General features: G+C 39.3%; 1 protein-coding gene across 2 annotated transcripts in view; it reads right to left on the bottom strand.

The window, feature by feature from the left end:
- The window catches only part of MTMR7 (myotubularin related protein 7), a 41,541-nt gene extending 13,906 nt beyond the window's left edge, over positions 1–27,635 (bottom strand). For both annotated transcript variants that reach the window (XM_058803353.1, XM_058803354.1), the window contains exons 1-7: positions 27,479–27,635; positions 16,404–16,526; positions 14,649–14,811; positions 11,393–11,550; positions 9,674–9,802; positions 6,775–6,909; positions 1,876–2,008 (exon numbers count right to left, since the gene is read on the bottom strand). In XM_058803353.1, coding sequence (XP_058659336.1) covers positions 1,876–2,008; positions 6,775–6,909; positions 9,674–9,802; positions 11,393–11,550; positions 14,649–14,811; positions 16,404–16,526; positions 27,479–27,502 — 865 coding nt within the window. In that variant the 5' untranslated portion in view covers positions 27,503–27,635. The remainder of the gene's footprint in view (positions 1–1,875; positions 2,009–6,774; positions 6,910–9,673; positions 9,803–11,392; positions 11,551–14,648; positions 14,812–16,403; positions 16,527–27,478) is intronic.
- Positions 27,636–27,971: the final 336 nt, after the last annotated feature.

Raw genomic sequence — 27,971 nt, 5'->3', positions numbered from 1 at the left:
CAGCCTCATTTGTCTTTTCAAAGGTTTTATGCATCTTATAAAGTTTTACCACAGATCATGAGCAGCAGTCTCATTCTGTAAAGAGTAGTGTGATGCTTTACTTGAGATTCACATAGGTACAGTGATATTGCTATCTTATTTCTGTATTTTTTTAATTATTTACATCTTTTTTTATTGATACTGATCATACATCACTAATTGATAATTATTGATATATTATTGAGGTATTAAATGATAAAAATTTAAAGCCATATTAACACAAATGTGTTTTATCATCCTTGACAGCCATTTTGGTTCTAGGTCCCTTTGCATGCTCAAGTCAGGTAAAAGGTCACAAGAAAAACAGATTAAGAGACACATACAAATGGAAAAAGATAAAAAACTACCTAGCATCTACCTAGCATCTCACATAGGGAAAGCCCTAGTACACTGAAAGTCATAAGATTTTTCTTTTTAAAAGTCCTTAACTTCTCTGATTTCTAATCTTATCAGTCAAGTTGGTACATGAGAGATTTCAACATAGCAAATATAAAACCCAGTAAAAAAGCAGATGTTTTAACCATACAGCTTACTTGAAAATAGATGTTAAGAATTTGTGCCCTCCAAGCAGCCTGAAGTGTTAAATACATTTCAAGTTACCTTGTTACATGCAAGTTTGGGCCATGGACCAGTCTCATGAACTTTTGGCTCAAAAATTATACACAGTACTGCCCGTGCAGCCAGACTGATTGTTTACTATTTTAACATAGATAGTCTTGAGTTGAACAAATAAAGGGACCTGTTTACTCACCCAGCCTATCTCCTAGCCAAACAAGACTTCCTAGTGAACAAAATATCTGTTTTCCCCACCACTGTTTTCCTTAGACCAAGAAAACTCTCATGAATAGATGTTTTACCTGTATCCCACTTTAACCCTGGTTTCCATAAAATGCTCTAATGTGAAAACAGAGCATGGCTTCCCTATCACGGAAAATTAAGCCCTTCTTAGATTTCAAATTTACATTTGCATGCACTCAGTGGGGGACAGATGAAGAGTAAAAGAGCATGGGCAGAGCATCAAGTCAAGAATAAGAGAAATGAAGCCGATCTGGGATCTGATGGAAGTTGTTGTTGATGTACATGAAGTAAATATGGACACATGGTGGAGTGAGCACTATTTCCTATTTCCTTAAAAATCAAGGATGGCTTATTTATCTCTGCTCTTTTCCCAGATGACCTCTAAACAGTTATGTACTGCAAATAGGAAATGGCAGAACAGCTTTGCTGGTTTAAATACTGCTAACTATTTATGAAGCAAATGCTTGTAATTTCCATGGGATATCGATAGTGATGAATTGTTACACTCATTGACTGTAAATTTCATTACTAGACCTGATGGGATATGTTCTATGCAGGGCATGAATAGGTTTCTGTTAAAATTCACAGCCTAAAATGCTCAACTTCCTTATATGAAAACCCCACCACAGTTTTTCTGAGCTTAAAAAAAAAAAATCGGTATTTTCCACTAGCCTTGAAGTCAACAATAAGGGATGTTTTTTCATTTCACCATCAAAATGTAAATTTCAAAAAAAAGACAGAGTAGCAGTAAGGTGTACAGAATTAAAATTAATTTTGTCATTAAATGACAAAATCTGGATTTCAGCTAGGAAACAAGGTGTTTTCACAAATAAGAAATCACCAACCAGCATTGGCCATGATGCTCCATTGCACAAGCCCCATTAGCCAGCAGGCAGCTGCATGCAGCTGTAATAGATAAAGATTGCTTTCCATGTTCTTTTTCACTGCTGCTGATTACAAAGCAGTTATTCTGATTTCTTTGACAGAAGGATCAATTATTTTCCTCTAGTTTCCAATGAAGTTTCCAATGAATATTACCTTCAAGCATCTTCTGCAGACTATTTCTCATAACATGGATGTTCTCAATGCCTATGAATTGAAACTTGATGTTGGAGTAGTTGTCTTCATTTTCATATCCCTTCCCTGCTGCCCGGTTCGCCATTGCATTGAGCTGAAAAACATAGGGAAAATTGGATGAAAACTAGTAGCAGAATCTTTTCAAAAAAAAACCTTGTGGTCTACAGCAATAAATCAGTGCAGTTTTAGTCAGTCACAAATAGGAATCATTTGCCAAAGCGTCAACACAAGGGGCTCTGAATCGGGGATCTGTTCACAGCCTCTCGCAGGGCGCTGGGCTGCTGAGTCTCTGATGTCCCTATTTCATTCCCACCTCTTGAGTGAAACTTCATGAGTGAGGTTAAACACAAACCCTCATGGCTTAGGCAGGATTCCTTTGTAGGAGCATAGAGGTTTTGATTTTCAAGGGCAGTTTTGATTTTTTGTTGGATCAGCATTATGTTTACCAGCAGAACAGCCCAGGAGGTGGCAGTGTCTCATCTGCCGTGCCCCTGGCTCAGAGCCTGTGCACACTTCAGTGTCACCCAAGTTACTGCATTTTACTGCTCAAACCATCCAAAAGCTGCTACAGCTTACTTCTCTGAAGCTTGCAATAATGAACAGGGAGATGGAGTCATTTTCCCTAATTTTATAGTTACTTGGCTTTTGTTAAGTAAGACTACAAAATATTTGAATTGACAAAATTACCACAAAAATTTCCATCTGCAATGCACAGCTATCAAAGGAGTTGCTGCGCTTCAGCAAAAATACTTTCAGCTGGAAGTTTTGTCTTCAAATCTGTTACTTGCTTCCTGGCATGGGAAAGTGACTAAATACTTCTTTAGTTCAGTTTTCTCAAGCATAGAATTAAGGATGTGGTTAATGTTTATTTTCCCCTTTTTGGAACCCTCGAGTGGGAAGGAAAACTATCTGCCAAGCTCCTTATGCCAAATTTTGATCTTTGGGCTGAAAACTAAAACTGATAAAAATTAATTAAGTACTTTTACTTTTTTTAATAAGTCTTTTTAACTAAATTATTCTTTTATTAAGTACCTATCTACTTTTTTTCTAGATTTTCTTTAGCAAAATCTCACAGTGCAATGGAAAGAAATTGTCTTTTTGCGTAAAGTCTATGCTTTGAAATTCATGCTGTAGTGCTGGGGGACTTCAAAGTTGCCAAGAAATATGAAGGCTCTGAGAGTGACAAAGCAAGTTGCAGAACCCCATGCCTCCAAGCACAACTCACAGCTTCTGCTAAGGAAGATTTAAGAAATAAATAATAAAGGATTTAGACTTCATTGGGCATCAATTGGACAAAAAGTGACTCATCTTCATTTCAGTGAGAGCCAATGCTCATCAAAGAGTAAAAAAAGTCTCTCTTAGGCATTGCCTAGGAGACAAGAGGCTGTGCAGATAATTCTGTCTCCAGTTTATTTCCCAATAGTGCAGGCAGTACTATTGATTCACTGCTTCTGTGGTCACATCTGAAAGTCACAATAATATATTTCAGTGCTTAGCTAATGGCGTCATGGGATATACAAGAATGTCTCCTTTTCTGACCTCTTCCACCCCAAAAACACATATTCCCAATATTCCATTTTAATTTGGAGCCAATACGCACAATTGAGGATTGATTGTCTGATGCTGTCTGTCCTCAAACCAAGATGAAGAAGCCCAGCTTTTTTACATTATATGTCAAAACAGGTTTCCAAGGACCAAACCCGATATCTTGACTTTCAAAGGAAAAAGCTAAAAGGTTACATTTGTGGACCACCATTAAGAATTGAAGCATTGCATGAATTTCATGACACAACAGAGGAACCACACTCCAGATAGGAACCTGGGCAAAAATCCAACATTTCTGATTTATACAAAGCTTGGGCAAAATTTCTTTTAACTTGTAGTATGCAATTCAGGAAAGAGCACAAACAAAGAAACTCCATTCTTGTTTACCACCAGCAGTCTGCTGATGTTTTGACTATCAGTGGACAATAATAAAAACATACAGCCTGTGAACGGCATGTCAGTTAAGGACAGAGTCCTCTGTGTGACTTGCTACAAAGATATAAAATATCTGCTGAATCCTAATCTTTCTCTTTTGAAGTTGACATCAGTGTTCTTGTATAAACAAAACTAGGCAGTCTCTCTGTAGCAGCCTATAGCTTCAGGAAGAAAGATCTGTACAGATGAGTCTCAGCCACCTCAAACCCCTGAAACCTAAAAAACATCTATGCTCCAACTAACCCAGCACTCAGCACATAAATACCATTAACTGTTCCTGCAGCAGAGCAATCTTATCACAAATATCCTTTCTTAAAGGGCAATCTGAAATGGCACTCTATGAAAGTAAATAAATATAAGGTTAAATTTGCAAGGCTTTCTAACACTCATTTATTTTAAATACTGTCAGTTGCCAAACTTTGCAGCTGCCACAATATTTACTAACAAGTTTTCCACATCATCTACCAAAATTCCATCTGTTGCTCTTAAAGTAGTCCTTGTGAAGCTATCTAAATTGTGCATGTCCTTGATTAATCTCAGTGAATATGAGGATACAGCCTGTAAAGGCAGAAGACCCCACTTGCAAGATTTCCTGGCATTTTCTTTAATCTGGAAGATAAACAAGTCAAGTCTTGTTATAATGTGTTTTAGTCATAAACACTAAGTCTACATTAGCTTCTTCTGTGATTACATAGAGAAATGACAGTGGCTTAAGTAAATTTGTATTTGGTTATCCTGATATATTTAAATAAAGTGGAAACAAAGCTTTCTTCCGCAGACAAATCTTTTGTTTTGAAAATTATGAAGTTGGGAATACTGAATTGAAGGATCCACCAATATTCACGATCTTTATAAGGAGCTGGTTCTTATGAGAAATGAGGCAAACAGCTTTTTTAACTGCCTACAGGAATGGAGAGCCTTCCACCTGATATCCAGACTGGATATCTTATCTTTACATTTGTTAAAGGTTCCCTGAGGAATGCCAGGAAGCACTTCCACTGATCCATTGCTATATGCTCTACATTTGTAAATGCATTATCAGGTGCAAAATTGTAACAAGGCTGTATTTGGCCTCTGGGATCACAGGAGCTTTGTAGATCTGTCCATTTTTGCTACACAGGGAGTAGTAGGAATCTGGTATACATATTTCTTATGATCAAAACCTTTTTATTTTACAAAACAGTTAAGTGAAAACAAACAGTCTTCATCTCCTGACTAGCTTCTGAGGAAGCCAGCATTGCTGGAAATGGGCTGGCATTCATGGCTAAGTGAGCCTAATTCAGTCTCTCCATACCCTCCACAAAGTATGGGCTTTTTTCACTGCACACAGAAGGTGTCTCAAAGTAATTTCCCAGAAAAAAAAATTAAAGGATAGGTCCTTCCTGTTACTACCTGGTAAAACATTATTAATAACCAAGTCAGTAAGTCATTAGCAATAAATTGACTGCCTTAATTAGGGAAGAGTAGCAATACCATCAGACAGCAAACAAGCTATAACTATTATTACACACAGAAAACTGTTAAACAAGCATTATTTAGGCAGCTAGGCCTGTACTCCCTGTCCAATGCCCTTTCTGAACACAATGGTACCAGTCATTTCCTAGTGCTCATCACAATTCACTCGCTTCAGGACCACAAGTAATCTGGTAGCATCTTCATCTTCCCAACAAAACAGAGGGAACTGAAGGTAAAGGTAGTTACCAGATTACACAGCCCTTGGTGTGATTTGGGTGAATGAGACACGCCAAGGCCCTCATGTTCTGGCTACTGCCTCCCATTAGAGCTGTGAGCACTCACAGCACGTTCCCACCAACCCTCATGCCTTCAGTCACCAGCCATGCATTTCCTTGTATCTGCTCCAGCTCTGCCAGGTTTGCCCTTCCGCACTCCATTTCTCATGTTTCTCAGTTTCACTCGTCTTGCCCTTTCAGATCTGTCTTCTGATCTCAGGACAATGAAACAGCTTCCTTGTTCCTTTTCCTCAAACATTTATTCTCCTTTTTTTTCTTTTTTCCATGCTATAGATAATCCTATACCTACAAGGGATTCTGTGAATATTTGCCTCTTTAGTTTCTTTTCTTCAGAGGCTTTGGTAACTTCAAGAGGAAAGTTGCTGGTAGCATAAGAAAGAACACCTCCCTATTCTCACCTCCAGATACTGAAGCCTATCTAGTCTTTACCTTGAGCTGTTTGCTAGCTTGATAATTTTGACACAAAGTTTTCTTAGCTTCCCACCTCTTCTAGATCATTATTGAGTTTCTATATTTCTCCATACCATAATTTTTTCTAGAGCTTTTTTCTTGGCCAGAGGTTTTTATTCAATTATAGATATGGCATCTGATGTCACTATTTATCATATTTCAGATTGTCTCACAAAACCACCAAAGTGCTGGAGATATTTAAAGGTCTTTTGCATTCCTGTGATCTCAGTGACTTGTCTTTCTTTAGCCTTAAGCAGGGGTCATTGGAATTTTCTCACTTCCAAGAGAAATCATTCATGGAGAATTATAGTATAAGCCGTCAGAGGTTTGCAAAATTACAAACAATTTCTCATCAGAAATATACTAGATAGCTCCTTTGTGTGTGCAAACAGTTACAACTACACGTTATTTACTTTTATGTATCTTGACATTTCGCTAAGAACAAGAAAGAGGAAAGGTTCAGAACAAGAAAAGAGAAAGGAGAAAATTCTCCTAGAGATAATACTGTGGTCAAGGTTCTTAGTTAAGATTCCCCTGATAAATCCTCATGTACCTGTGGAGTTAGACAGGTGCAAGTAAGATGAGAAGTGCCTTGGTCAGTCACTCAGGTTGTGTGTCTTCCCTAATGGATCCAGCCCAGACTCAGCCTTGCTATGTGCAAGAAATGTAATGTACTTACTTTGGGCCGAGTGTCAACAACATAGATGAAATCACTGCCTGGATTGGCTTTTCTGATGGCCTGGAGCATCTGCTCATCCTCAAGGCATCGAGCACTAAAGCCAGATAAAGGCTGGCTGCTTCTACATATGGAGGCCTGCAGAAATGAAAACAAACAAACAAAAAACCTTACAGAATTATACAGTGGAAATTATTTAGCATCCAGAAGCATTTAGAAAACCAGATCATTAGATGTTTGCATAGATGGATAATTACATGAGAAAGGCAGAATGGTAAAATTAATAAATGCATTATTTTTAGTTACATGTTAATAAATATTTTTTAAAAGGCAAGGAAGCATTAAAACAGTACAACCCCATTTGCCCAAGTCTAGTCTTGAATCAAATTTTAGAGCTATTTTAAGCATTGTATTTCCCTAATGTGGAATAACTCCTGAAAGGTGATGTCTTGAGGATGAGTACAGCCTTGAAATCATGAGAACATTGATATAACATAAAGAATAGGTCCTTTTGTACTCACACTTACCAGGTACCAGACTGATTACCCCCAACCTACACCAGTGCTTGCTTTACTAAACAGCCTGACAGCATGAGTCCAGGAAACAAAAATGTATGACATGCAACCAGAGCACCAATGATGGGGTATTCTTAGCACTGCCTTAGGAAAAAGACCTCACTGCATAAGGAGTGAGTCAGGCAGCCTGACTCCTGGAGTACTTGGATTAAGCAGGGCTACTGAAGGAGGCAAGAGAGTTTCTCCACAGAGCCATCAAGATCACCCTCTTTCCAGATGAAACCAGGAAAGAAGAAACAAAATGTGAAATAGGTGGGCAGGGAGATTTTTATTTTTGCTAGGCAGAGGACAGATAGATTTATAGAAGGCAAGGGGATAATATGTGCACTTTCTAAGCACTGAACACTAGCATGGAGAGAATCTGCCTGAAGGTCACAACCTCTGCAGGCTCTCCTGCAGATTATTTATTACTGTGAGAAAGGACATGCCTTTTTCAGTCACATCTTTGAACTATCAGTAGTTACCCAGTGAAGTATGGGTCTTTAAGAGGGAAACCCAGAACTGTGTTCATACTTTATTAATGGTTTTTCAAACAGGTTCTTGTTATTTAGAGTTTAGTCTTCTGATCAGCACATATTCCAGTGATTTATTACATGCTATTGCACAACTGGACAGATAGTTCCAGACTTTGATCTCATCATATTCACACAGACTATGTAAGATGCAGAGGTGTCACATCACCACTGAATTTGTCAGGATGAAGGAGCTGTGTGAAAGTTCTGTCTGTGAATAACTGAATGTGTGGTACCTGTCTCCTCTGCATGCAGCAGGCTCTTCCCAAACTGCTGATAAATCTTACCCCTTTCCTGCCCATTACTCTATTTACCGGCAACCTCCAAACTCACAAGGAGGTATTTCCTTCAAAACTGCATTTCCTAGCTCTTTAAACTATAAATGTTCCAGGAGTACACACAACACTTCAGATCCTGGTACTTTGAACATTAACCTGAACTTCAACCACAGCAGGGAAAACATTCAGGCTGAAACATGGAACTCATCCAAGATTAATTACAATATATTAATGGTAATCTACCTGACCCTGAAACCTTTTCTTTCACTGAGGTTTGGAAATGTCCAAGTGTTTTGAATCCTAGATATCTATATTGGGACACAGTTGATCATGCAAAGTGATTAACTCTGAAAAATATAACCTGAACAAAATGTTTTTAAAATACTTAATTTATGCAGAGATTGTATTTACTATTTAAATCTTCCTATTCTCCACTTCATTGTAAAATTCACAGATCTTTATGGAAGCAATGCTCTGATGAAATACAGGGTAAAGGAGTAAAAATGTCGTCTCATTCCTTTTTTCTGAAGCTTAAATCTATTATAAAGGCTGCTGTAAAGGCAAGACTTCCATGGAGATTGTAGCTTATGATTTGTGCTTTTGACATTCTGCAGAAATATGTCCCAGCCTGTGTGGCAAATGCTACAGAAACCCTGTAAGGCCAGACTTGCTCTGTCTCTTGGAAGGTCCTGACCACCCTCCAGCTCTAGGGAAGGCCTCTCAGTGCCACTCTGGATTGAAGCAGGAGTCACACAGATCCTTTAAGAGTACAAAGGGGACACCATTCTCCAAAATGATAATGACAGCTGAGCGAAGGCAGTTCCCTAAGGGGCTGGAACACAAGTGTAAAAACACCCAGTTTGGGGATTTTTCAGTCCAAGGGTCTCTTTTCTCACCTCAGCTGCCAGAAACAGAAATACAAGTAGTCTAGGTACAGGGTTTTTTCCCAAATGGTTATAGACAAGTGAAGCAGTTCCTTGCCCCTTTGCTATGGAGAGGGAAAGGTGGAACTCCTCACTTGCAGACAAGGAGAATCTCTTCAGCAAAACCACCACACACTGCTCAGCCAAAATTTAGTAGCTGTTATATCCATCCTTTCTGTGTCTTTTCACAGATCTTTTCTTGAAAAGCTGCTCCTGATTCTCTAACTGATGCAAGCATAATTTCTGACTTCCTTGACTTCCTCAACTTGCTCTCAGGCTACCAGATGCAAAATTGCTCTGTTCTCCTCCCAATCAGCTACTAAGCTGCCTGCTACTGGCCTTTGCTGCTTTGCCACCCGTGTCTCAGGGCCTCTTGTACTATTCCACTTCCTTCTGATACACGGATCACCTATTTTTTGTGTTAGCTGGATGGCGAGACTGGGTTTAAATGTCTGCACTAAATGTCTATTAATGAACTAATCACACTAACCAGCCTACACTAAGATTTTTTTAATTAAATAAACACCGATCTTGTCTCGCAAAACCTTACTAGAAGAATTATGAGGCCAAGGCCAAAATAAGCAAACACTTTGAGGTTACAAACTCACACTTACGTTGTTGCCCTTGCAGTAGTAGGAAAGAGCTGGGAAACGCCTTCGGCTGCGAAATTTGGAACTCCCCACTATGATGTGTGCAGTTGCCGACTTTGGTACATAGACTTCTGTAGGATAGGAGTCACAGACCTGTGAAAGGAAACTCTGTTTGTTTGGTCTGCAAAGTACAAGTAGCACTAGCCATTTCCACAGCAAAAACAAAACACCAAGGAATTCAAACCTCAGGGGATAATCTGTTATTATTGTATACATATTACTGCTGTTCCTCAAAACATTATTTTGAAGCTGGAAAGTTAATCCTAACTTACAGATGGAAAAACTGAAGCACAAGGGTTGAAGGGATGTATTTCCAAGTGTTAATTCATGTCTTGTTGAGAACAGACAGGTTTAACACACATTCATCCCAGAAAGGATTTATTGTTACATTTACCAAGGTTGCATTTACATCTGCAGTATCCTCTGTAGTGGAATTTGGGAGTAAGGATGGGAGTGGGTGAAGTTCTCAAATACTCTGCTAGGAGGGGACCATAATGGGAAGGCTATAATAATATAGCCAAATAATAATAGAGCCCAATTTTTCAGAAAATTTGATAATTAAAAAAAGGACAAAAATAGGGACATGTTGACAAGAAATTAAGCCACATGAAATGACGCTACCAAAAGCCCTGACAATGCCCCTGATAAGCCTGCAAAAAAAGCCCCAAATTACCTCTGAAGACAAGTGAGACCACAGATGGAATCCTGTTTTTACCCCCTTTTCCTGATATTGTCTGTAGCATTCTGACTGGAGTCAGAAGGATATTCAGTATCTCCCTTTGACTTTCTGAGATGACTAAAGCACTAAGGATGGCCAGAAAAAATTATTTTCTGAGTCAAGAGATATGTAATGAAAGAGAAAGGAAAGGAAGGAGTTGTGGTTACAGTTGTTGCTATGTTGAGCTGGATTTTATTCATCATGACATTTTTTCTACACTTTATCTTAAAAGAAATCATACATTTTTTTCCACTTGTTTTAACAAAAAGAAAACAAACCCTGATAGCACATTCAGTCTTCTCTGAGAATGTCACAGTCCCTCCTTAACATGGATATGTTCCAGCAACAGAACCAATGGAGTGCATGGACAAACTTCCTTCAAAAATGTCTTGGTTATTATTTTTCACAATTACTTAACATTAAAAGGTCTTCAATTGTACAAGACCAAATGAGCAAGGACAGCAGGCAGCTAGGAAGATTTATGACCACAAGATCACTGTGAAAATCACTGACAGTCAATTACAGATGCTTCAAAAGGAGTGTGGGAACAGCCAGTGAGGAAAAAATATTGCCAAGCTCACTATCTCGAACACTTTTTAAATTTTTTTTCTTAAAACGACTATGTAGTAATTTTACATAGCCCTACATATCAAGGAAACTCTTATTCACACACATAACCTTAGGTATGACTTAAACTTCTTCCCAGGCAGCTGAAATCTAACATTTAAAACACAGTGGACTTACTTTCTGCTCTTCATTTCCACATCTGTTAATGAAGAGCCATCCTTTCTCTCACTTTCTGTGTGCCATTTTATGTGTAGTAGTAAAGTAACTGCACTTTACTACATGTGTGCACAGCACTGATCACAAAGACATACTGCCACTAAGCACTATGGTGGTCCTCAGCCAGGCTGCTGATTGCTTGTACAGACAGCCTCTGTGACAGAAAAATCCCAACAACTTACTCCATAGTCTCTGTTCACATCACTAATCTGCCAATAGCTGTTTGGAACACCCATCCTGTTATATTCTTCATTGAGGTCCACAAGCTTCCACCCTTGCTCTCGTTCTTCTTTATCTAATTTTGGATTGAAGGAGAAGCAATACAGCTCTTCATATTTCACTGGGAAAAGAAATAAGCAAAGAAACAGAAAGGGTAAATTACTTCAGATTTCTCGTCCTGAAATCACACTTCAGAATTTGGCATGGACCTTGATGCAGTTTCCTTTCAAAGAGCACACTTTGCTTCACAAAAGCACATATCCTGCTTTATATCTACTGTAAAGTAAACTTTGAAAGTACATGCTCTTTTGTTGTTTGTATATGTTCCAATGTATGTGCCTTAAAGAGAAGTGCTACTTAAAATAGACTGTTCTGCTAGTCTTCAGTAGATTTGTAAAAACTATCCCCAGCACAAAGACAAAATGTCAGCAATATGCTTTCATCCAAAGAAAACTCAAACCAGTGCCAGAGTAAGCACTGGTTATTCAAAAGAATTTGCAATCTAGAGGTAGTTTAGAAGTTCCTTTATTAATGTAACATCTATCCTGTGGCAAAGGAAAAAGTTATGAGCAATGGACTTTGCAGCACATTCTTCCAAAAATGAAAAAAAAACCCTCAGTAGTCATTGTCCCTAATTAGAAAGGTTTCCAACAGATCCAATGAAATCATAGTTTTGTGGACTGCAAAATTCAGTCCCTGAATTATTAGCAAATGCATTTGAGATGCACATGATATAATAGCATAAAAGAAGCATGTGCTACATCAAATATTTTATCATCATCAGGAAGTTGTTTAAGCAGCTATGCCACCTGTCCCCCTTGACCAGGTACCATTTATGAAAGTTTGGTGGTGCTGGAGTTTTTAAACTTTCTTTTAGGAGTATATATCCATTTAATTAATCCTAATCCTGGTGACCAGTGGCAGCCAGACATCACTGCCATTGAATCCCAGCTGTTACAGGGATGTTCATGTTAACTCTGTCAGGAACATACTGAAAATCAACAAAGACTTGAGTAGGGAGAAAAAAGAGAATTTTTCCACATTTTCCAGCAGTTTAAACTGCTTCTGTATTCTCTAATTTCAAATTTCTGGCATAGCACAGACAAGAAAACAGTATGGTTTATTTCTCACATGTTAACCTAAAGTTTTAGCACAATCCATAAATCCAAGCTAAGCCTTTAGTAGCAATCTGAGTTTCTGTTTTCACTGCTTTATTGTCAGAAGCATCTGGATTTTCTTTCCAATGGACCTGCTGTTCACAGGCCCAAGGAAAGCCTTTAAAAATCTACCTGTGTCCAGGCTACTTATGAATGAAGTCTGCCTCAACATTATGTGTTATCACATGATGGTATCTGCACACAGCAACAAAAATGTTCAAGTATTAGTAGTCAGTGCTTTACCACATCTTTGCCAGTACTTACAGGACCTTTCCCAAACTTTCAGTAATTTTGCCATAAACATCTGCAATCCTGCTATTAAACATGTAGTATCTTATGAGCAGCTTGTTTTACAAAATTGCTTAATTAAGCAAAAAGGCCAAATTCAGCTGACAGCTTGACCTTATTAAAATTTAGCAAAAATAAAATTAAGCATAATCTTCATCTTTACTGTAACTAAGACATCAGATAGCATGGAACATGTTAAGCTGGTATACAATGTGAGCTTCTCTCAGGAGTGAATGAAAAGAACAGGCAGAGAACAGAAAATAGAGCCTGAATAGGTCAAATTATCTGCTCATGGAGTAAAAAATACCTTCTAGTGCTGAGTAACCATATTATCCAAAGGAAGTACAGCTTCATGCCCTGACAAAATGACAGGGAAGAGCACAGTCAGGTACAAATGACTCAGCTTGAATCAGAGCCTTCTAATTTTGAGTAGGTAGGCAAGATCTTATGCTGCCTCAAATCACGATCAGATAGTTTGCTGGAGAAGGAAAACTGCTGTGCAGCTAAACCATGCAAAGAGCTAATTCTGCAGTGCTGTTACTGCATCTTCTTTACTCAGACCTTCTTGTCCACTGCAGTCAGTCACTGAACTTGTATTCAGGGTCCTCAGCTACTCCTCCTTTCATCATTCTGGTGCACAGCAGCACGCACACCTCCTCCTGCCTCCAAGAAAAAGGATTACAGAATCACATGCCTTCCAGCATACATGAACATGTACTTGCAGCTGAGGTGCATGGAATGAATCCAGATTTTCATCAGCAGAATCACTGATGGAATTTTTCTAATTGTTTTCAATTTCTCTGATTACTTTCACCCTGCATCACCTAGCTAACCAGGTTAGTTCTGCTACAGTTAGGAGGTACTACTGCTACTATTAGTACTTCATAGAACTCAGTAGCTGTGCTGGTGGACTGTGCAATTTTTGAGCCCTCTATACAGTAGATAAAATTGGTACTCTCCTAACAAGAAAAAAATTAAAAAATTAAATCCAGTTGTCAGCTTTGTAAATACTGTAATACATAATTTCTTTGAATATTGTTAAAATAATAATAAGGAACCAAAGCTGGTGTTATATTTATAAAGTCATGGTTTAAAATAAAAAATCCAGAAGTTTTTTCAGTTGGGCTTAGGAGAGCACAGTGCAGAGAAGAGCTATAATGTAGGCAATTAAATGTTGGACTTTGATGCAACATTTGTTTTTTCCTTGAAAAGGGGAAAGGTTTCAAAAGGACATTGAACTGAATTCAGAAACACACAGGGAATATTCAAAATGTAGATAATAACAGGCCAAAACACAGGCAGCTCAGTAAAATAAAACAACTACTTGCTGCTAAATCTTTCACTGATTTTAAGGAATTTCTGCACAGCACAAAGCTCAAAATGGAAATCTTGACAGGACCACTAAATGTATTGTAAAGTTGTTGTTACAACAGGGACATAAAAGTTACCTGAATTTAGAATATTCTCCTACATTTACACAAGTCATCCAGCAAATGAGTTGTACACAATATATCTTTATATTATATATCATGGCCCATGATGCCCTAGAGTGTTATTTTAAATAATATGTCATATTTTATGGAGTAAACTACTTGTTATAATGAGCTTTCTTCATTGATCTACAAACGATTATATCAATATTTCTCTCACAACGCATCTCTATCGAACCTTTTTTCTTAACCTGCAAAGGACAAAGATGCACAGTTACATTTCTTCCATTAAATTTCCCCTCCTCAGGATGAAGGCTGACTTTTGTGCTGTTTTCTTCCCATACCTGGCCGAGCCAGCCGGATCAGGGATATGTAAACGTCATGGCAGTCCCGTTCCTGAGGGATCACCAGATGGATCACCTGGAAGTTCTTGCAGCGGATCAGTAAGGGGCAACCAGTGGCAGTGGTGGCTTGCTTCTCAATAGAGGAAATCTGGCTGTGGAGAACCTGAGGGGAATTGAAAAGAGTTATGCTAGTCAAATCTTTAAGAAGAACAGCAATTATTTATAATGATGTGCCAGAGCAGGCACAGTAGCTTCCACTACTCTTTCAGAAAACCCTCATGCTCCTCCTCTTGTGGTTTGATTCTATTTCCAGCTTCAGGCTCAAGCAGCTCGATACATCACCTGCAGACAAAGAGGCATTTCTGGAGTGTTTCAGCTGCTCAAACACCAGCCTGCTCACATTACCAAAGCTTTTTGTTTGTTCGCTTTAGTGTAAGCTAGTGGTTGTCAAGGGTCTTTTCATCTGTTTGCACAGGGAAACGATGAACCAGCATCAGTTACATAAGGCTAAAATATTGTGCCTCCTCATGGGTAGAACGGTAATGCTGATATAACTTTAAATACTGCATCAAATGAGATGAAGCATTACAATAAAAACCTGGTCAGGAATAGTGGGATCAAAGGAAGATGGAGTTAATTAGTGCAAAAATGGACAGGGACTGCATAATTAAGCTACATAAAAGACTCTTCAATATATGACACCAAGCAACAGCTGTACCTATATGTGTACATGTGTGCTGGTTTTGGCTGGGGCAGAGTTACTTTCCTTCACAGTGATTGCCATGGGGCTGTGTTCTGGATTTGCACTGAACACAGGGTTGATCATATAGAGATGGCTTTGTTATCGCTTACACAGAGCCAAGGCTGACTGCAATGCTGGCCAGGAAACTGAGAGTGATGTGGGCTGGGAGGAGGCACAGCCAGGACAGGTGACCCCAGCTGACCCAAGGGATATTCCAGACCCTGTGACACCATGCTCAGTGTGTGAAGTGGAAGGAAGCAGGAAGCAGGGCACATTTGGAGTGATGGCATTCACCTTTCCAAGTCACTGTTACATGTGATGGGCTCTGCTCTCCTGGAGAAGGCTCGGCACCTGCCTGCCCATGGGAAGCAGTGAATTTGCTCCTTGTTTTGATTTGCCTGTCTGTGTGGCTTTTCCTTTCCTAATTAAGCTCTCTTGATCTTAACCCATTTTCTACCTTTTACTCTTTAGCTTCTCTCCCTGATTCTGCTGGTTGGGAGCAGAGTGGCTGCATGGGGCTTGGTCAATGGTTGGGGTTAAAAAACAAGAAAAGGCAATATATTTTGTCAATCAATCAATCAATCAATCAATCAAAACAGCTATTTCAAATTACTACTTTATTAAAAAAGATAAAGTATTAAACAAAAAAAAAATCACTGATTCAACACTACCAGTAAAGGAGAAGGCCAAGAATGGACAGGTTCATATTCAAGGCATTTCTCCTCAGTTCTTACTGGATGATAGGAGCAACAGTGCAGTTTACAGCAGCTGTTCCTCAGTCAATCACATCTGGTATTCATACAGTGAAGGCCTTTCTCTTCCTCTTACTATACTGTAATATCTAGAATCCACTGAAAATTTTTGAAAATTGCTAGGCTAGAACTTCACATGGCCTCACAAAAGCATCCATATTAAGTAATTAACTATTTTTAAAGTGTTTTGGAAGTAATTTTCAAACTACCATCAGTAAAGTGCCATGCACTTAGAGCTACTGAAAAAATAAAAATTCATACCCAGGTTTCTTTGCGGGTTTCAGAACCATTCTCCACAAATATGACGTGGGTCGCTGTTAAATACAAGGTTCCCACCACAGCTCTTCTTGAGGATAAACGATCAAGTAACCTAACATTTTCCACCTATACAAAAAAGTGACAGAGGAAAAAGAAAGAAATTATTAGGCTATGACAGAAAGCTCAATAGTGAGAGCTCAGTATTCACATTTTGTCTATTACAAAGTTCTTTTCAGGACAACATTAAATATCAAAGAAGTATAACTATATGAGAAAATGTGATTATGTGATTTATTTTCAGATCTTCCTAATTTTCCTTTTCTCCCCTCTCTTGTGGTACCTCTGTATCCAAAAAGCTGTTACCTAACACTTTCAAAAGACATATTCTCACTTAAGTTCTTCCTTGTGATCTCATCTTACCTAAACCCTGTGACAGCAAGGCAAGGCCTGTCTTTCAGTAAAACTCTTACTCCATTCCAGCTAAATTAAAATAATAATAATAGGAGATAATACTGGTAGAGTGCCTTTCTTCATTGGGTCTCAATCAGGCAAATTTTCTTCCATCCAAATCTCTGTTAAGATTTAAAACAACATTAAAAGAGTTTAAAAGAAACTTTTTGATGTTGCTCCCTACATTCCTGTTAGGGTTGACAGCAGAGGTCACACTGGAAGTTTTTGCCTTCAGTATCTTTTCAACAGACTCAAGAGCTCCACTTCCACTGCTCCCCCACCTTGGGCACAAAATGGGCATTCTCCCTTTGCTGCACTTCTGACAACAGGAGAGTCTAAAACACATTATTAACTCTCAGATCACCAGCTTGTGACTCATACATCATTAGCATTTTGTATATGGCATGTGCTATAGGCACCTTTTAGGGGTAGGAACTAGATGATCTTTAAGGTCCCTTTGAACACAAATGGTTCTAGGCTTCCATGATTTCTGACTGAGAAACCAGAATACTTTAAGAAATCAACAAGTTAGATATTAGAGAGATATTCAGCAGGATAAAATCTGTCCAAAACAGTTACCAGTTTGGTCCCATGGGTTTGACGGATCTCCTACTACAACAACTTCAAAACTATTATTAGTTGATTTTCCTGAAAAACAGAATGCCAGCATCTGAGAATTACATGTTTGCAATGTGTATTCCAAATACATTGCACTATTTTACAAATAGGAATAAAGAAAACATTAAAATGAGAATAAGCCCATTTAGTAGCAAAATGCTTAAACCAAACCATTATTAAAGCAGAGTCATCTCCCTCAAGGCCAGTTATAATCTGTTTTAAACAAAAATGAAACTATTTATTTAAACAAAAAAGGCTGCTAGAAAGCATGGATGAAGTCTTTTCCCAGGGCCATCTACTTCAGAGGTCATGTATTGGCTTGAGAAGGAATGGAAGAAATACAATATTAACCAAGCATGCATCCAGCAGCAAGCAAAAGAGGAGGGATAATACAAAACAAAAATGTAGGCAGTGCCCTTCTGAAAGAAACCCACAAAACCAATAAAAATCAGCATTTTCTGGATGAAGAAAGGTTCCTACACTGCAGTCCAGCCCGCAAGGGCTCTGCTGCACAGGCACTGATCTTGCACAAGGCACTCAACACTCACCCCAGCCTACAAAGTGAGCTAGCATGGGCCATGAAACACAACCTAGCAGGCATCCACACAGCAGGACAGGGCTGAGGGATGCATTTCTAGACCTGGGTCACATCCTTCCCCACTCATCAATCACAGCCCCATGACTGAAAAATGCTGACCAACAAAGCTCCTCTTTGGTTGTGGTTGTTTGTTTTTTTTAATATAGAACTACAAATAAATTAAAGGTTGGATCTGAATGAACAGGAACAGTTGCAGTAAGAGCTGTGTGGTAAGTCTGATTTCACCAAAGCAAATGCAGTGGCTGCAGCAGGAGATCAGAATTCACCTCTGTCTGCAGTTTGTCTCTCAAGAACAGACAGCAACAGCAGCTGAGGGAAGCGTGAGAGGCAGGCATGCACTCATGCTCCCTCAGGATCTCAGCCCAGCTCTGGGGCCTTCCTAAGATGAGGTCACACTTTTTAATAGCCACAACTGTGTTTACATTCCATTAATTTTATTAAATAACATCTTGTACATCTGTCAATTATTGGCATCCGTAACATCCTGTGAGAGTGAACTTCACATTTCATCTATACATTGTACAATAAATTCCTTCCTCCTGCTCTTTTTGAACCTGTCACCAGTTATGTGCCACACGTGCTGTTACAGATCCTTCCCTCCATCCTCGTGCTCCAAGAGTGAAAAGCCCAACTTTACATAGCTGTGACCTTTATGGAAGCTATTCCAGACAAGCTCTTCCACACTTTTGATTATTCTGCATGAGGTCTACTTCCTGAGAAAAGTCCAAAAGTGCAAACAGAACTCAAAGATTGGATGTACAACAGGTTTCTGTAGTTTGTGTAGTGGAATAGTGATGTTTGCTGTTTTGCTTTTAATTTAGTTTTTAAAAGCCCTCAAATATTGCTTGCTTTTTTGTCCTCTGCTGAACAAGCTGGGGTTTGGGTTAGTTTTGGGGGTTTTTTTGGTTTTGTTTTTTTTAGAACTAGCAATTGTAACTCTTAGTCATGCCTGCATATATAAGTTAAGATCTACCCCCTATGTATATCATCTTATATTTATTAATGATAAATTTAGTCCATCAGTATAATGAGGCATTGCTCAATCTTAGATTTCACTCTGCTGATCAAAGGATCCAGAGAATGAGCCTTCTTCTTCTCCTGCACTCTCCCAATCAGGAAAAGAAAGATGTGTCCAGCAGTTTCTTTAAACCTAGAGAGTTTGGGAATAAAAGGAATGGAAACATACTCATTTCCACAAAAGGGAAGCACACACATAATAGTGCTTTGGAAGAAGCGATTTTTTTCTATCTAAAAAGTCGCAGCATGCTGAGAAATCAGCATTAATTGCCAAAATTTATATCAGAAAGAGGTAATAATTATTTTTCTGGTTTTTCCCTATGAAACAATGCTCCACTTTTTCACCAAAACAACTGTAGACTTTATTGGAGAATGTAGGAAATTATGTACGCACTGACATGTTAGGAAAAAGCACAGACCATGCTCATGTGCTTCACCTAAAATGAATAATTGGTGGCAGAGACCAGGTCAGAAAACACAAGTCTGTAAAGCTGAGAGCTGGAAGACCACAAGGAATTAGAAAACATTAGCTAAGGCAGTCTAGAGAGGGGCATCTAAGTAAAACTTCCATAATTTAAATAATTAATTCAAAGCTCTTGCCTCTTCATTTTTTTTCCTCCTTTTTTATTTTTCTTTCCTGATGACTGTGGTTGTCTAGACCTAAAGAAAAGACCACCAGGAGATTCATTTCAATAACTAAAAGTGCTTACATGAAGATAAATAAAGTTGCCCAGAAAGTCTATTTCCAATGCAACACAGATGACAGAAAAAAGGAGGCAAAAATAGAAGTTAAAGGGAACGCAGATTAAGAACAGATGGAAGGCACTTTTTACTCATAGAATAAACATGACAATTGACTTATGAACAAGGTTGCCAGGAGGTCATTCAAGAAAAAATGTCATATTAGGGAAAATCATGGGCCAAAGTTTTATTCAGGCACAACTCCCACCAGTTTAAATGGGACTCCCACCTAAGGAAGAACAGCAAGCATATGACCCTGAAAGCATTTGGAAAAGTTTGCCTGCCAAAATGTTATTCCTAAAAATATTCAAGTACCCTAATTTGTTTTCATTTTGAGTTTAAATAACTTTTTTTATAAGCTTTGACTGCATTGCCTATTTTTGAATGCTTTTTGAATATGCTACCTTCATCCTCACTTCTTTAAGCTGTTTCAGTGTCTCCAAACATGTCACCATCTCAAAACAGTGCAGAAGTTACTGCTACTATTTCAGGCTGTTCACAGCTCCACGTGGGAAAGCTTTTTCAGATAAATACAGGATCAGTTCTGACTGTGGGCTCAGAATGAGTAGGGAAAGGAGAAGCAAAACTGTACAGCAGATTGGCTGTACACCAGAACTGGAGCTTCCTGTCACAGCAAAGCTCATGTGGAGCAGGAAGATGCTATCTGACACAAAATGGTCTCTACTGTAGGATTTTCCAATAAAATTAAATTTGAATTATGAAATAAAAATCTCAAAGAGCTTTTTTCTCGCTGAATAGGTTTTGAGTCTGTGTGTTTGCTTCCTATGCTTTAGCTAACCTGAAGAGGAAGGCACTTGAACAGCTAGTTCTGCCACGGTCATTGCTGACCTGCTCATTATCACTGAGCATCTTGAAGAAGCTGAAAAGCCTAGAACAAAAGAGATCAGCTCCCATGTCACCAAGTGTTCCCTGTTCCTTTAGGAGGAGCCCTGACTAATTCATCTCCTCTAATTCCTTATCCCAAGAAGGAGAAAGGCCAGAAAACCCTCCCAGACAGGAGAAAGCTGCCAATTAAAGGTAAGCAGGGAATGTCCTCACTCAGGCCACATCTTCAGGAGCTTCTCTATTGTTCAGACACTTGAAATTCATTGCTCTACCACAACCCATAAAAGCATGTTTCATGTATAAGCTGATAAACTACCTCGAAATTTGGCTGCACAAATGAGTTTCAGTGATTCTCCAAGGATAAAGAAAGGCCACTTCCACAAACTTCTCTGCTGCTGAAAAAGCTGACCCAAAGCCAAGGCTGGGCCCTGGGGGCACACACTTAGCCCTACAGAGACTTCTTCTTGTCCATCCCCTTGGCCTCCTGGACTGACCAGGGGTTTCTGCTGCCTTCCCTCCTCTCCTCATGAGGTTACCCCCAGGAGTAAAAGCAAGAAGAAACTGCATCCTGGGAATTCGTGACAGGACTCTCGCTGGCCTTAGCACTGCCAGCAGACAAAAGCTAAGGGAAGAGCTTGTGAAAGCCAAAAGCCTGAGCCTAATGAGAAAAAAGGAGCACAGCTGGTATGGTTGGAGGCCAAGTGGAATATTTGAGCTTTCTTCACCCTGGTTGACCCCAGCTATCCATGTGTTTAGCATAATTCCTGAGAGTGAAAAAAGACCAAATGCTATGACTTTTTTTTCCAACACAAAGATAGTAGTGTTGTACTTGCTAAACAAAATATGTAATAAGTAATCTTTTTTGCATGATCTTGGAGTAAGAATAAAAGAAAACTGAATTGCCAATTGATGCTGCCTTTTAATGTGGTTTCCATTCTATTTCATAAGAATCATAAAAACTGTACTTGATCCATGTTACATTTTTATATTTCCCTCTCTGAAAAGATCTCCCAAATGCAGTAAAATAATGCACAGTCTATGAAGTTAGATGGCTACCTATGTCAAAAGACTCAAACAAAGCCAAAAGTAAATAATTAAATTTAAGCAAAGATACCTTAAGAGATGCATTATAAAAAAGTTTCCTCAGGGCAAATCTGGCAGGATGGGGGGAAATATTCAAGAAAAATCTAAACAAGTTTAATCTTCTAAAGAAATAAAGTGAAATGGAGGAAAAGAGCTGAAAAAATATTAATGAATGATTCATAATAGCAAGACAGACAACAAACTACCTAATAATTTGGCTTAAAAAAGAAATTGTTCACTGCTAAGATCTATAAAGAGCAAGGTCAGCACCACATTAGCAGATACACCTGAGTAGCAGCTGCAGAATGGGAGCAACAAACAAGACCCTATTACAACAGTATAGAGCATTCCAATATGGCGCCAACACTAACACAAGGCTCATACATAAAACTTTCAGTCTGTATTAGATCTCATTTATCTGGAAAAGGAGAAGACAGCAACTAAGTGTATCCTATTAAAAATCCTATCTAACAGTTTTAATTTAGGAAAAACAATGATTCCTCAAGGCAGTAAATCTTAATACACTAGCCAAATTTGTTCCGATTTGGTTCTGAAAAGATATATAGGGAAAAAGAATTCTGCATGCAGCCAAAGGATACCAATAAGAAATATATCTTTAAACTCTTGTATTTGATACAGGCTTTTCTGTTACATGTTTGAAACCATGCTATGTTCAGCAGCCTATTTTAGAGCAGCAGTACCAAGTCATTTCAGCTGTGCAGGCCACTAGAGATTTGCATTAAAAATGGATTTGTAGGACTCCTTTTCTGGTAGCAGGGACCTGTCTTTCTCAGCAGAATACACCTGCACAGCAGGAAATGTCAGTGTGCATTTTCTATTGCAAATAGATTATTCCTTGAGTTTACAGACAGCAATGGCTCAAATACCACCCACTTGGGCCTAGAGATTCCAGCCTTGACCACCCCCAAGCCTAACTTCTCAAATCCTTCATTCCAATTTCAGTCCCCTACAATGCAAAAAAATATCAAAGAGGACCCTGCAGACATGCTGTCTTAATGATTTCCAGTACTATTTTTCAAGTGCAATAAGGTTTGGAGTTAGCAGTTTAGACATAAATACCAAGACAACAAATTAAAACATATGACTACCCATGATTTTTAGAGCTTGTTTTGTGACTTTATCCAACTACCGCTTTATTGAGTGTCACATTATTGAAAATATGAAAGTCTTTGTGATCTTCTGGCCATTTTTGACTAAATATTTTGAGAATAATGGCTGTTATAAGACTTTGTTTAAATTGAAACTCACACTAAGAAGGTAGCTTGATGACTCTAATTCAAAACAAATATTTTATAGCACAATTCCAAACAGATATTTTAGGTCCAATCCCACAATATCTGGACAGTTTCTGCAGTTCTTATTTTCATTTTATCCACCTCCAGTCTGATGTTACCACAGAACATTTTCTGGGCATAGTACACTACAAAGCTCACTTGTGTTAAATTTATCCTTTGGGTTCAAACTTTCATAGCACAAAGTTGGAACAAATGGAGCCCAAAGAAAACTAAATTTCATTCTAAATAAGGAAGATTTATTAATAAGAAAAAAATCCATAACTCACAAAATCAGAGTTAAATGTGTCCAGGATTAGTGTATATGTTTTAATGCATCATTTGACTAAAGCAGTGAAGTAGAATGACATATTTGAAGCCATTAAACATTACTGGACCCAGAACAGGCTAAACAATTTTTAACCATGATGTAAAATGAGAAATGGTTATGAAATCAGAAAACACCAGCTGAATTGTAAGACACACTGCTCTAAGTTGTATACTTAGAGGAAAGCACAAAAGCCACCTTCACACAACACTCGAAAAGCAGAAAATCATCTTGGCACTTAAAAGATGTTGCATAATGTGTTTGCTGTCAGCTGATGACCCAAAACGCCATTAAAAGGCAAAGGCCATGCCAGCCTCACCTCCTCTACCTTTCCTAAGTAGCAAACTAAACACAAGTTTAGCCAAACTGTAGTACTGTAGTGAAGTGTCTGTGGCACTCCATTGCTCATTCCAGTGGGGGAAACAACCAGTTCACATCCCCAGGTGTTTCCCGATACCACACAACTGAAATACATCAAACTTTTCCAAAAGGAATTGTAGCTTGGATACAGAGACCATAACTATAATATCACACCTTATCTCAACCTAAGGCACACAGAGAGCAGTGGTAGAATATGCCAACTTACCTCAAAAAAAACATGGAGATCCAGCAACCCAGAACATGTCATAGGAAAGTAAAGACTGGGCATGCTGGGTTCAGTTTTGCTATTGATCTGGATAGACATCTTAACAAATGTTTTGCCATTTACATTGTCATATATGAAGCGGATATAAATTACATGGATTTCCTGATGGAGACTTTGTGAAAAAGGACATGTTATAAAATCTTATTAGAAATTAAGAATTATGGAAACTAGATTAAAAACAAAAGCAAACACATAGTTCACTTGCACATGCTGGAAATTTATTCTGTGCAGCAATACATCTGGTAGAGTGATTTGTCACTAGCGTGGGAGCAGATCTTAAATTCTGCCTGAGAGAGGCATCATTGAAAGGAAGTACCTCACTGTAACATCACAAAAATGAAAGCACTCCAGCAACTCAAGTCATCCCAAGTATTCTGTTAACACGGAGCCAAAAGAATTTCTGGGCTAAGCCCACTGAAGACAGCTAGTACACCAGGGAAAAACTGATGTGTTCTTTATTATAGGGCCATCAATAGGCCTGCTGACAATGTACAAACACAAATTATATGAACATATCTAGAGAGCTCTGGATCTTTCATCCTGTCCCTGGCCAGACATATCTCTACACATGCTCATAAAACGTGCTTCTAATCCTCTCAGAAGTATTGCTGATTTCTTTTTTTCTGAATGTTATGAGCTGTTTGTCATATTTTGGGTTTGGAAAGTTATCCTAAACCATCTTGCTGTTCAATCCAAACTCATGTCAGTCACTGGTTTTACTAATTTTTAATTTTTAAAGGGTATGGGAGTTATATATAATTCTATTCAGCAATGAGGGATGGTTTCCAACTTTTAAACTTAAATTATGGCCTTCATACACAGGATGGCATTTACCTTGTGAAAATACAGTGCCTATGTATGTTCATACAGGCATACATTATATATGCACCCTGTTTTCTACCAAGAGTATAATGACAGAACAACAGTGGTCAGCACACCAAATAGTGTGTCAGCAGGTGGATATGTACAGTCTGTTGGGAAAGCACCAGAATGGCCCTTGCAGTGGGAAATCCTACTCCAGAGGAGTCTTGCAAAACTTTGTGCGGGCAAAGGAGACACATAGGAGCTTCAACACAGACAGACATGGTAGAATACCTCCAAGAAAAACAACCTAAAACATATCTACAGAACAATGGATTGGACATAGGAAAGAGGTCCTGGGGTCATTGATGACATTGCTCTGAAATTATCAGAATCTGGAGGGCTGTGATCAAGATTTACTGTGAAGGCATGGGTAAGGTGAACATGGAATATTTATTGAACAAATCCTTGAAGCTAGAAGGAAGCAATACTGAAGGAAGCTACTCAAGACTTTTCAATAGACAGGAGAAAATAATTTTTGTGAAGCTGTGATCTTCTGGAGCGTGCTTCCATGCAGGCTGTGGAGCCAGAGAGTGTCATCCTGTCTATAAGGAGCTCTGGCTAACTCACACAGAGAGGTCCATAAATGGACACTAATAGGAAGAACTGGAACCTAATACATCTGTAAATGCTGAGAAGCTGCAGAATGTGGCCAGGTCTAAATGCTCTCTCTCCTCTGTCACTCTGACACAGAGCAGTTATGTTAATGAACTACTGACCCACCTGGTATGTAATTACCTTCTGCTTTTTTAATGTCTGTTATGTTTTATCAGATTAATTTTAATATTTATGAACCATAAATCACTACAGTCATATTTCACTTAAAACAATGGCTGAGACCTAAAGGGTGTTATGTAATATACATCTCCCTTTGAAGGAAAAGCTTTTACTTGGGCTAAGAATTTATCTTGCTTTTCCATGTGGCTGGGTTTGTGAATCAGGAAAGTATCATTATTCTGAGATTAATACCTCTGCAGAGCAGGGCAGTCACTTCTCAAATTTCTCTCAGGATAGGTTTGTATGGAGTCAGGAAATGTGACACCAGAGGCTAACATATGGTACTATGAGCTTTCCCTTACCTATTTTTACATTACAGGCATTGGAAAACATTTAATGTTCAGTTCCAAATTATCAAAACCAAATTCAGTAAAAACAAAACAAAACAAAAAACCCCAACAAGTACTGGTGACTTATTTTAAGATGAGGAATTAAAAAAAATCAATGGTATCAATTCTGTCAGGGAGCTGTAGATACATTGTTTTCTCAGTGTATTTAGGAGTAACTGGAGAGATTAAGTATTTTAGTAATCAATCAAAACATGTTGATTTTCTACATTTATATTGGAAATTTTAAAGGATTTTTGTACCCCTTGTACCTTTAAATCATTCTTCCTAAACTGCTCTATTATATCAGATACCTTTCAGCATAGCTATAATCTAAGAGACTGCCAGGATGCAGGACTGCGGAATCACCTCACACTGAGTTAAGATTTTCAGTGACCTGAGGCATTGGTACAGTGCCTTCTCACAGTATCAGATACAGAAATGGGTTTTACATATGCAGAGTAATATTTTCTGGACCAGGACCTGGTTGTAGAAAAGAAAATAGATAAGCTTCATTGCCTGCAACGGGGACCTGCCTGGGTCTCCCATTTGCAGCAAACACAACCATTTATTTTTTTTAATATATTTTTCCACCCTTATTAGTTGTTTTTAATATTTTTCTCATTCAGGCTTTCAGCATTCTTCAGCAAATGGTCAAGAGCATCTGTACAGACAACTTCCACTAATTGTACCTACCTGCAGGAGGACACAGCCATACTGTTCTGAAATTCTTCCTTCCCAAAAAGGGAGATAACAGGTAATGAAATGAGATTAGAAGGAAGGCAGTTGTTATAAATGCCTATCTTCTTACTAGATTTACAGCTTAACACCTAAAGGCTGAAAAAAATAGGCAAATAACAAGGCCCTGATCTCAAATTAATGCCAGCATATTAAATATTGATAACAAATAAAAACAAATTATTAATTTCGTATTTACTTATTATTAAATAAATACATAAATACACAAATATTTATTTATTATAATAAATACCAATATTTTTTATAATATATCCCACCCCATTTCGAATTAACATATTGCTCTGGTTCACTTTTTGTGATTACTTTTAATCTAAACCTATTTATGTGTTAAAACTGTATTTTTTTTTTTTTAGAGTAACGTGGCAATTTTGTTCAACAAATACAGGCCTAGTGCTTAGAAAGCTGTAGAAAAAAAACGGATTACGTCGGCAAAAGATCAAACATTGCATAGAAACACTGAAGCCATTAATCTCCGAGCCCGAAATCTCGGGGCACAGGACAGGCGGCCGAGCAGCAGCGCCCCCGCCCATGGGGATGCCCGCAGCTGTCGGGCAGTGCCTGCTGTCCGAGGGGCTGACTGAGAATGCCGAGCAGCGCATCCCGCAGGGCAGCAAGCAGGCAGGCAGCCCGCAGCTTCAGCCGCAGGCCCGTACAGGCCGCAGGCCTGCGGGGCGAGGCTCCCCCGGGCCGGAGCCGGGCCCGGAGCGGGGATGCAGCCGCGGGCGGCGGGACCCACCTTGGGCATGCGGATGTGCTCCATGGCGGCAGCGCCGGGCCGGGCTCCTCACGCACCGCCCCCGCCGCCGAGCGGCCCTGCGCACCTGGCCTCTCCCCGCCGTGCTCCCGCCCTGCTGCTGAAAGCAACTGGGTTTTTTTTAATCATATAATTTCATTTGATGTTTTCCTGGCGTTTTCCGGCGCAGGTGGGAAGGAAGAAGGGAGGGCTTATTGCCGGCAGATGATGCGCCCGTGCTGCGATGCCGGCAGGTCAGCGGCTGGCTCCGCCTCCCCGGCAGCTGCCATGCCGCCCCGGCCGTGGGGATGCTCCGTGCCCGCCCTGGCACGGCACGGCACGGCACGGCACGGCCCGGCACGGCACGGCACTGCCCGGCACGGCACGGCACGGCACGGCCCGGCACTGCACGGCACGGCACGGCACTGCCCGGCACGGCACTGCCCGGCACGGCACGGCACTGCCCGGCACGGCACGGCACGGCACTGCCCGGCAC

This window comes from Ammospiza caudacuta, chromosome 4 (genome assembly GCF_027887145.1).
Source record: "Ammospiza caudacuta isolate bAmmCau1 chromosome 4, bAmmCau1.pri, whole genome shotgun sequence".
In the NCBI taxonomy this organism is placed as follows: Eukaryota; Metazoa; Chordata; class Aves; order Passeriformes; family Passerellidae; genus Ammospiza; species Ammospiza caudacuta.
Note: the sequence above shows the minus strand (reverse complement) of the source record. Positions and strands in the feature narration are given on the sequence as shown.